This window comes from Nansenia antarctica (genome assembly GCF_963989245.1).
Source record: "Nansenia antarctica genome assembly, chromosome: 16".
Taxonomy (NCBI): Eukaryota; Metazoa; Chordata; class Actinopteri; order Argentiniformes; family Microstomatidae; genus Nansenia; species Nansenia antarctica.
In genome coordinates, this window is record NC_137686.1 from 24,899,696 (window position 1) to 24,910,860 (window position 11,165).

General features: G+C 41.5%; 1 protein-coding gene across 1 annotated transcript; it reads right to left on the reverse strand.

The window, feature by feature from the left end:
* Nucleotides 1-2,871: 2,871 nt before the first annotated feature.
* cdc20 (cell division cycle 20 homolog) lies at nt 2,872-8,424 on the reverse strand (the record flags this gene model as incomplete). The annotated part of the gene is made up of 11 exons (XM_080546793.1): nt 8,333-8,424; nt 7,610-7,848; nt 7,324-7,478; nt 7,047-7,140; nt 6,833-6,958; nt 6,481-6,677; nt 5,350-5,444; nt 4,645-4,879; nt 4,279-4,404; nt 3,211-3,328; nt 2,872-3,053 (listed from the first exon to the last, which is right to left on the reverse strand). The coding sequence occupies exons 2-11, from the start codon at nt 7,809-7,811 to the stop codon at nt 2,872-2,874; spliced, it is 1,530 nt and encodes a 509-aa protein (XP_080402919.1). The 5' UTR covers nt 7,812-7,848; nt 8,333-8,424.
* Between the last annotated feature and the right edge of the window lie 2,741 nt (nt 8,425-11,165).

The window sequence follows — 11,165 nt, forward strand, 5'->3', positions numbered from 1 at the left end:
CCCTCGGAAAAGGGCAAACAGAAATGACACTGAAGGAAGCCGGCATTGAACGAATGCCGAAGATTCCAAAAATGCTACAACTCCTCTTTTCTCCTTTTCGATCCATTTTCTCAAATATATATTTTTGTATTTATGCAATAACTATGCAAGTTTTTTTAGGATATGAATGGCACAATGCATTTAGTAGTTGGTCCATGTTCTTGCCCCACTTTTTCTTCGATGGTGGGTGGTTGAGGGGAACATGTAGGGCACACTTAATGAAGACAGAAGAAATTGTCCTCACTAGTATTGAGCACAAACCCTCGTGTGACACAGCCGACGCTGGCCCTCCCACCCTCTGACTGTTTCTTCTGGTTGTTTGGCTAGTATGACCCTCCATGTACACTTGAGAGCATTTCTACTGAAAGGACTTGAACACACTTGTAAATAACATGTTTCACTGTTAAACCAAGGTGGGGTGTGTCGTCAATGTCTAGGATTTGTTTTGTTTTTTGGTGCTGTGTGTTTTTAATTTAACTTTTGAAATAAACCGATTTTAAATTAAAGATTGAATTGTAAAAGATGAACAGGTACAGTGCCCTATGTAAGTAACGGGACAGTGAATCATTTTTTATTTTTGGCTTTACACTTTAACACTGGTTAAAGTTATTTGAGGGTATTATTTGTATACATATTGGTTTCACCGTTCAGAAATTACAAACCTTTTTTTGAAAATAGCCCAATTTTAGACCACCAATGGTGATGGGACAGATTTATCAAATGTCCAAATTAACCACTCATGTTTAGTATTTGGTCGACAATCTGTCAGTCTGTGACCCATTGACCCCCACCAGACACGGGGTGTCGTCTCTGGTGATGCTCTGCCACGCCTGTACAGCAGCCATCTCCAGCTCTTTGTTTTGAGGACATTTTGAGGACACGTTCACCTTACGTCCTCTTTTCAGCAAATGAGATGCTTGTTCAATAGTATTTAAATCAGGAGATTAACATGGTCAGTCAACAACATTCCGGTTATTGGCCCTGAAAAGGTCAAACTGTTTTGGGTCATTGACTGCTGTATGAAGAAATGAGTTTGGTGGCATTTGCTTGACAAGACCAGATGTGTTCTGGACACTTCAGAATTCATCCTGCTGCTGCCATCGGCAATTTCATCATCAATAAAGACAAGTGAGCTAGTTCCTGTGGAAGCCATATAGTTCATGGCCGAGCCATTACCACCCCCTCCACCGTTTCACAAATGTGGATTTTGCCATCACTCATGTGTCCACGAGACCTTTTCCTAGTACTCTGCAGGCAAACTGTAACCTGGCCATACTGTTTCTGGGGCGAACTAATGGTTTGCACCTTGCAGTGCAGCTTCTGCTGGTGAAGTCTTCTGCAGATGTTAGTCTTTGACACATTCATGCCCACCTCATGGGGGGGTATTCCATCAACGTTGCCAAAGGAAAATCCAGCCTTATTTTGATAAGTCTCCTTTAGCGACGTTGATGGAATACCCCCCTGGAGAGTTCCTGATCTGAGGGATGGTTGTTTTGGGGGTTTTCTTAATCTTGGTCAACATTCTTCGATCATCCACTGTCCCACTGTCTTTCATTTAAAAAAAATTACATTTACATCTTCTATCACCTTCTTCTAAACCTAGCCTTTATAAAAAAAAATATATATATATATACACACACTGGAGAAACAGAGAAGCAGTACAAGGGGAGCAATAGAAGTTTTTAGGGGACACAGTAGAGGGGAAAGCGGGTGTCTTCAGGAGACGCAGTTGATGTCTCAGGAGGAGCAGTTAAGTCTTTCTTGGACTAGCAGGCTGCTTGCGATTTCTGAGCTCACCTCTGCTGTCTTTCCTTTACATGTTCCAAACTGCTTATTTTAGCTTTCATATTGGCGTCCCTGACTTTCCTTGTCTCATTGGTCTTCATGTTGACAGACACCAACAGCAGACTCGAATGCAAAGCCTAGAATTAATGTGTGACATTCAGACCTCGCTTATGACTGCACAAATGATGTGAACACACTTGTCCCATAACTTTTGGGTACCCTGAAATAGGAGGACTGTGCAGAAGTTTTGGAACTTCTGAATGGTGAAACCAATAAGAAATACCAGCAAATAAAAGCTGATAATCTCACAATTGGGCCAAAATAATAAAATTCAAAAAAATTAAAGAAAATGCTTCGCTGTCACATTACTTACACAGGGCACTGTATTTGAAATGTCAGTGTTAATCAGGTAATTTCATGACAATATTTGAAATTAATTGTATAATCCTGTATGTCGTTAACACAAGCACTACTGGACAGGCAGGGCCCGTGACTGGCTGAACAACAATGTGCACATTCACGAGATTCTGCAGAATATTGCATCATTAAGTCAAATGCTTATCCAGGCATTGTGAAGATCTACTGATCTCCATCTAATCTGAAACAATGTAATTCGTCCCACCCGTATGGTTTATTGGTAAGCAGACAAGCATTTCAGAAACCACAAGACCCAATGGTCAGCATGAACCATTTATTCAGTTGTCTGCAAAAGACTTACAAGTACAGTAGCGTCAACAGCCATCACAGAAGACCATAGTCACCTCAAAATAAATTGCTTTTAAAGAAACACTTTCAAACAGCTCAGGTCATCCATACAAGTGTTCACCACAATGCCTTAATCAAACAGGTTTGTGATGCGCCACTCAATTTGCTGCAAGAAGTTGTCATTCTTTAAAAAAAAACATTCTACATATTCCTCCAAATATCAGAACACAGGTTAAAATGGAAATCTTTATTTTACAGCGAATTAAAAAAAAAAACATTTGTACATAATTTAACAAGAAAAAATTGATCGATAACTTCAAAAACTCTCAAAACAAAGTCAGTTTAACGGATTAGTTGGTGGACGATACCACCGGTGGAAGGCTTGTCCATCCTCTCCTTGGCCTTCTTCTTGACGAGGTCGAGCTCAAAGCTCTTCCACAGACGAACAGTCTCATCTCCAGCAACAGTGGCGATAGTCGAATTGTCAGGACTCATCGTCAGGTTAAGAACCCTTCCTTCATGGCCTGGAAAGAATGAATAAATAGTATAATATGAAAATGTGTTCACCTTGGACCAGCCCAAAAAGACCTCTATACTAAAGCACTAGTTTAGTATGAAACTAGTGTATTACAGTTTGATGTTGTGGTTGCACACACACAATGTTTTAGGCCAGTCACTTACCGTTGAGCTCTGCTAGCTTGGTGAGAGTGGGGTACTTCCAGATGACCACATTGTTCTGGGCAAACCCATGTCCGGAGACGAGCTCCTTGTAGTTGGGAGCGAACACTAGAGAGGAGACCTGGAAGGCAGATTTGGGGCGTCAGTCAAATTCTGGTGAAGCAGTGTATTATATTAGCTTAATTCTGATGTAGCTGTGCAGGATAGATGTTCAAAAATGTGTTCAATTTGAGACAACTTTGAAATGCCACTTGGAATACAATGCAATACCAGATAGGCTAGTGCAATAGTGTTATGGGGCACAATTCAGATTACTGATATGTTTTTTGTTTGTTTGTTTTACACAGAAGTCCTTCTTAGCACAGAATTCTGAGAAAGCACCAAAAGGATGCTCTTAATGAAACATGGCTAATGACTCAGCATTAAGACGGGGCAACAGATGACACATTTCACACGTCCAGTGTACTGCACATTGATACGAATGATTTTCTGTTCAATGTAACATGCGTCAGTTTGATCACCCACTGAATTGTTGCTATATTTCATTCAATATATATGTGAACAGTAACATTGGTACTTCTTTGACTTTAGAGTCAGACCTATGTCGCGCTCCATGCTGTTGAAGCTGATTGTAACAAAGATAGAACGTCCATCTCTGAAGTTAATGATACTAGCTAATGTTAACTGGTGAAATAAATGATTGGTAAATAATCTGAGTGCGACGCCTTATGCCAAATAACTTTGTTCAGTCAACAATATTTTAGTTAGCCACTGTGTCAAATGACTGCAGTCCGACTTACTCCCATGCATCTATGATATGCAAATACACGGCTACAGCTTTAACACAAGGCCCTGAAGAAATTCAGGGAAATTCAGGTGCAAGTACCGTGTCACCTAAAGCCTGGTAGACAGAGGTTTTCTAAATAAAATAAATAAAATAATAATAATGTATCTGAGAGACCCCACACAGGGGGGAAGGGGGGGGGGAAATCGGGCCAAAATCCCAGGCTTAAAACAGTACTCAGAAACAGTTATTATGGGCTTCTACAGGGGACAGAGGGGTGTGGTTACCTGAGAGTGGGTGTCCAGGGAGTTGACGCAGGAGCCGCTGTTTATGTTCCAGATACGGATGTGTCTGTCACTGGTGCCGCCACCAGACGCGAGAATGCTAGGTTGCCACGGGCACCAGGCCAAAGCCTGAGAAGAGATTTGAAGGAGGAAAACAAACAATTAACCGGTCGTCCATCGTCACAGGTAATCCCCCCTGTGTAAGTTGTAACTAACAACTTCAACACGTAGACAGTAGCTAGGCAACACTGTGCACGCTTTGATTCAGACTCAAGCCCCCAAGCTTTGACGCTGCATCGAGGAAAGGACAAAGTCGAATAGCGTTTGAAATAAAGAAAGAAAGACATGCCGTAAAACTTAAGAACTTACCTTGACAGCTCCTTGGTGTTCGTTGAAGCACTGGACTGAGTCTTGGGAGTTGTCGCTGCCGTCCTGAATGCCAGGCCACACGTACACCAGGTTGTCGTTGCCGCCACTGGCCATGTACCTGCCGTCCGGGGACCACTGCAGGCCGCACACCTCCTGGGAGTGGCCGGTCAGCGTGAAGATGTGGTGGTCCGCCACCCTCACGTCGTGGTGGTGGATGTGGCCCGATCTGGAACCACTGGAAAATAATCAAAAGTTAGCGTGAGGCTTTTCAAAAGCAAAAACGACAAAAACACAAGTAAATTCATTGACAAGATGGTGAAACCACCATGAAAGCTGACCAAGCATCTGTATAATTAAGTTGAGATCTTTGCGATTGTCATGGTATTGCACAATTCATTCACGACCAAGATCTTCATGGGCTCTTGATAAAAAAACTGTTAGGTATGAAATGTATGCGCAGGGACTTCAGTGTCAATTGTAAAGATCTGTTCACTTTCTTGCCCGCATTTCTGCACACAGCACCCAAAACTCCCATGAAATACAAAAATGTTGATTGACAAACATTTTTTTACCCAACCTGTTTTTTGCACTGTAAAAAAATAATTTGGGACATGGCCACACAGGAGTAACATTACAGAGATGCACCAAGTTGTATTACAGGTTGAGCACCCCCCTTAACACCACTACTGAGCGCAGAGGGTTTACCTGGATAGAACGTGATTGTTCCAGCTCAAGGAGCTGACGCGGGATGTGTGGCTGGCCATGCTGCGAAGCCGCTTCTGGATGTCCACATCCCACACCTGTGGAAGGAAGGAAGTAGACTTTTTAAAGAGTGATCTTAAAACACGATTCCTACAAGTTTCAACAAGTCAAATCTAAGACCTTTAGACCTTTTTTTAGACCTCTTTGAATATAATTTTAGCCCTATTCGCGACACCATATGATAGCTTTGTCATCCTGCCCGTAGCTTCGTTCGCCAATAATTCCTCCCGGGGGCAGCGAATTGGCATTTTCTTGGTTCCAGCTTGATTAATTTCCACATAAAAAGATGTGGTCAGACTGATTTCCTTGCAGGACAAGCTAATCTAATTTTAGACCTAGCACCTCATTTTTTTAGACCTAATGACTGAAACTTGCTGCCTTTTTAGGCCTTAGATCGGAATGCTGGATTTTAGACTTAACGGCTTTTTAAGACCAGCGCGGGAACCCTGTTAAAATAACTGGAGGCGCCACATTTCTTTTAGTGTTGTTCCGATACCGATACTAGTATCGGCATGGCCACCGATACGCACAAAAATGCTGGTATCGGTATCGGCGAGTACTAACAAAAAAAAAATCCGATTTTTTTTTTTTTTTTTTAAGTACTAAAGTTATTTTGTTTGTAAATGTTCACTTGCTGTTGCACTACTACTACGACTGTTTTATATCTTAAATGGATATTGCACTGATTGGCATCTGTGAGAGCCACATTTCAGGTTTTATAAGGGGTTGATTTTCTTGTCACCATACCAGGTAGACAATAAAAAAAAGTTCTATAGTATTCACTCTCTGTTGGTATTTTTTCCTGTTTTACAAAGGTTTTGAGCAGTGCCAGACTAAGTGTTAGCAATAATTTTACATCGAGGTGAGTATGCGGCTCAAAAAACATGTTTTTTTGTTTAGTTTTTTCAAACGCCGTGGTATCGGATCGGTACTCGGTATCGGCAAGTACTGCACGGTCAGGTATCGGTATCGGGATCAAAAAATGGTATCGGAACAACACTAATTTCTTTCATCCAATTTTGAACTGGATAGCAGATCCTGTCAGCGAATGGGGGGGCAAATTCGATCTTTCACCTGAATCTTGTGGTCGCTGGTGCCAATGGCCAGGTAGTTGCCCTCCTTGATCCAGGACACAGAGCAGATGTAGTCTCTCTCACTCTCCATCTTCATCAGCAGGGTGATGTCACCTTGTGTCGCATCCCACAGGTACACACTGTTGCTTAGGGCTACTGCCAGAAGGTTCCGACTGCTCCAGTCCAGTAAATTCAAATCTGCAGGATGAAAAAATATATATATAAAGTTAGTGCGCATTTATAGTAGTAAATTATCAAAATGAGTTCACAGTATCCATATGAATCCATATGGTTCACCCCCCCACCACACAAAAAGGTTGAATACGAGTTTGTTTTAATAGCAGAAGACTCACAGAAATCATTTCTGATATCAGGCGCATCCAGGATTCTGTCGGGCACAGACGAGATGTACCTGGTCTTTTTGACAGAGAGTGGTGTAGCGAGCTGACTATAGAGGACTTTCAAGTTGTTCTGATAACCTGCAAAGGAAGGCGGCATTACTACTACAACCCAGTGATAACCTGAGCCTGACAGCAACAGACATGTTGACTCGTACGATCGTCGTACCTTCTGGGGCGTTCAGAGGCTTCCCTCCCAGATGCAAGATCTTTGCGTCTTCAATGTCATATCCGTTGAGTTGGAGCGACCACGCCTTCTGTTCCTACAAAAGACAAAGTCAACTGATGCTTAATTAAATGCACCATCAACATCCAATAGTCCACTGCCCCAGTTATCTGTAGTATAGGCAACTAACTATAGCATTTGTTTGACCATGGGACAAGAAAAAAGTATTGAAAGTCATGAAGAGGATTCAAATAAGGTTTGCAGGGTTCAAGACCCTCACCGTCAATGCTGTTGGGGATTTGGAATTGGGGTCGGTAGGTTCATTCTCCTTGGTGAGCAGGAAGCTTGCCATGTCCATCCGACTGGTGTTTCTCGTGGGAATGAAGCGGTCACCGCCAGCCTGGTTAGGCGTGTTCTGGGTCTTTCCAGTTTTACCTAGGTAGAGGACGGGGAGGGGGGGGGGGGGGTATTAGGTGATGGCAGTGGCAGTCACTCAAGTGTAAACAAAATCGAGACGTATTCCATGCGCATGGAAAGGTTAGTGGCTAATGTTTGACGACTAGTACCTGGTGTTTTGTTAGGGGTCTTGGACATGCTTATGGATCTATTTCCAGCTTTGCTAGGTGACAGGATATTGGATGTGTTGGCAGTCGTATTGGAAGTAGATGTGCTGGCCTTCCTCTGCCATCTGGCCATGGGCGCGTTTGTGATGGGCATGTCCAGCTTCAGGATGCCTTGGATGTCGTTCTCAAATCCGAACTGGGCCATGGTTGATGGTGGAAGTGAACCAGCGTTTCAGACGAACCTGTAAGTAATTTCAGAAGGCACAATAATAAACACGAACCCGATGTCAAACGTTCTAGCTAGCGAACAGGATGTTGTTTATCTTACGTCGCCATGCTAAACTAATCAAGGTCCAAAGGAACAAATCGTGAGTTTAGAATGATACGGTTCTATCTCCGTTTAGAATGATAAGGTTCTATCTCCGTTTAGGGCAGTTCAGAGATATTGAGCGTCAACGTTTTTACATTCCATTATGTTCTGTGAGATGGAACCTTTGTATTTTATGAATTACTAACTCAAAAATGTCAACATTTAAAAAAATAACACCACACAGGCATTAATAAACACCTAATGGATCAGATTATGTAAAGAAACTAACTTTTGACAAAAATGGAGATCCTAGAACCCTATAATTCTAACGTCACGAAACGGCTTTTGAATGGTCCGAGTCAAACCCTGCTCATTCATAACAATAACAAACATCGTTAGGCTTAGGCGCTACTTACTCCAATGTAATGGTACAAATAATCGTTGTTTTAGAGAATGTACTTCAGGCAGCTAGCAACTAAAATAAAAAAATATGGGTCTCCAAACACTCCGACACGTTTAGATGCCAGCTGTTTCAGTTTAAACCTTTCAACCGTTCTTGAGTCTACTTTAAATGACCAAATACGCTATCGTGATTGGTTCATTCAAAATATGTAAATAGGTTACTATGGTAGCGTGAAAGATTCCATCCATCTGATTGGTGGATAATAAACACCGTACGTCGCGACTAAACAACGACGTCAGAGAAGATCTTACTTTTTTTTAAAGAGCCAAAATATAAACATGCTGCCGCTTAGAGGAAGGGGGTTTAAAGTGCAACACATTTTAATTTGCCCGAAGATTTGACATTCGTCATGCGTTCATCCAATAATAAAATAAAGTAATTAATAAATTGAATAATTAACATACAGAAATGCAAAGAGATACACTATTATTTTGACGCTTCTGTAAATGTGTGAAATTGGCCTTATGTAATGTGTAGTAAATTAAAACTTATTTCATGAGTTGAACGCATTTTCATCCTTTGAATATAATAGTGTGTTCCTGTGCATAATCATGATTATGGGTTGTACACTTTTTCATTTAAGACGTAGTGATTTTTTTTTTTTTAACTGTATAATTCAAAACCAGAACAATTGATATAATTGTTGTTAAATATCTTTAATCTGTACAAATCTGTAAATAAAAAGTCAGAAAATCCTGTGGCTTGAGGTGGTCCTGTGGTCTAGAACCAGTGGTCTACAGTGCACACATATGGCTTTCACACCGCCATTACATTTTTACATTTTTGGCATTTAGCAGACGCCTGATTCTACTAAAGCGACTTACAATCAATACATTTGACTAAGCAAGTGAATCATCAATCCACCAGTCGTATCAAGAAGAGTAATCTAGCTCAAGCCAGGGGCCATTGGCAGTCCCGTTCCCGTTCCGGCACCTCTTGGTGCTGTCTGGGGTACCAGCCCGCGTTCATTCCAGTGTAACTGGAACCATCAATGTCAACAACGTTGGCAGCTACTTCACTGGAAATTAGGATAATATCTTCCACTACAGTATCTGAAATGAACACTATTTTCTATTTTTAAAAAAGACACATTCTAATCATGTTCTCTTACTAACCAGCTGCTCCATTACTGGAATAGAAATGGCTTACGAAGTTTGCGTGTGTGTTTGCTGAGTATGTGAAGAAGATAGAGAGAATGATGACACTTTTGATAATTTTTGTAATCACTAACGATTAGATTTAGATTACATTACATTGTGTCTCCTTCCTCTTTGCTAATCTTCACAGCCTAGAATATGACACACCCACTGACGACATCACGGTTCTAGTTTTTGGTTCTCACTGTGCAAAAATTTGGATTATTTCACACAAAACACAAAACCTATAAAAAGAATAACAATGATTCATATGGATTTTGGTGAACCAAAACATTTCTGAAGGCATATGGTGGGTGGTGGAGGTGGTTGAGTTCTTATGGTGGGTGGTGGAGGTGGTTGACTTCTTTGGTGTTTAGTGGGTAGTGAACAATAGAGCCGATGACAGCTGTCAGGAGGGGAAACCAACACACAAACATTATTAGGACAATAATAATGATAATAATGATGATAATAATAATAATAATAATAAAAACAACTTCATTTGTATAGCACTTTTCTAAACAAGGTTACACAGTGCTAATACACACACATCGTGCTAAGCCACACACATCGTTTTCATAACAAATGCATATCTGAGCAACAGCTATTACTGATCCTAACAGTGAACAGTACATCAGACGGGAAAGGAGAAGTAAGCACGTAGCCGCCACTACCACATATTCGATATACTTCTACAGATAGGCCTACTACTGTCATCTGAGAGATTTGTGAGTAATAACCACGCAGCAACATCAAACAGGGTTCAAAAGTCCTACTTCTGCAATATTGCTATGCTGTCATTCCCAAACACACATTCATGTGATGATGACAAAAGCCATACACAGACCACATGAGCCATTCACTCTGAATTGCTGAATTACACACACACACACACACACACACACACACACACACACACACACATACACACGCTCAAGTTACTGTTTATCTTTAGCAGGCGTGATCCACTCAACCAAACAGCCCATCAGTTAATATCTAATCTTCTATCAGCCATGTTCCATATTCCTGTTCGCCCCAGAGAAACATGGAGAGAGTTTACATTATACATTATTTACCTCCAGGGTGTCCTGCACCTTTATCTGGAGAGAGAAATAAAAGAGAAAAGAGAGAAAGAAAGAAAGAAAGAAAGAAAGAAAGAAAAAGAGAGAGAGAGAGAGGTTGGCTCTATGTTAAATGCATGTTGTCATGGGGATGAGGCCATGTAAACAGTATGATCTGCATAGGCCTGCAAGACATTTCCCTGACTGAAAAACATTTGGCTCTATAACTGTGACGTCTGTCTCCCACCTTGTTTGGAGATGAAAAAGCTGATGACGACCAAACCGAGAAAGGCCACCGCTGATAGGACCGGTGCCAACACAGCAATCATGGACACCCCTGAAACACAACACAACACAACAGATCATTCACCTGACCAGAATAGCAGGACCTACAACAGCAGGACTTAGCTTGCGAGTTCTACAAGCACAAGCTTGTGTTCAAACACTTGTGCAGAACTTTCTGGGGGTCTTGAAATGTGTCCCCCCTGCTGGCCTTTTGAGTTCTAACCCTTACTCCCTGCTGTGATCTCTGGCAGGATTAAGGGTTATGGTAAAATGCACAAACGAAACCCGTCCAGTTTGCATTCGG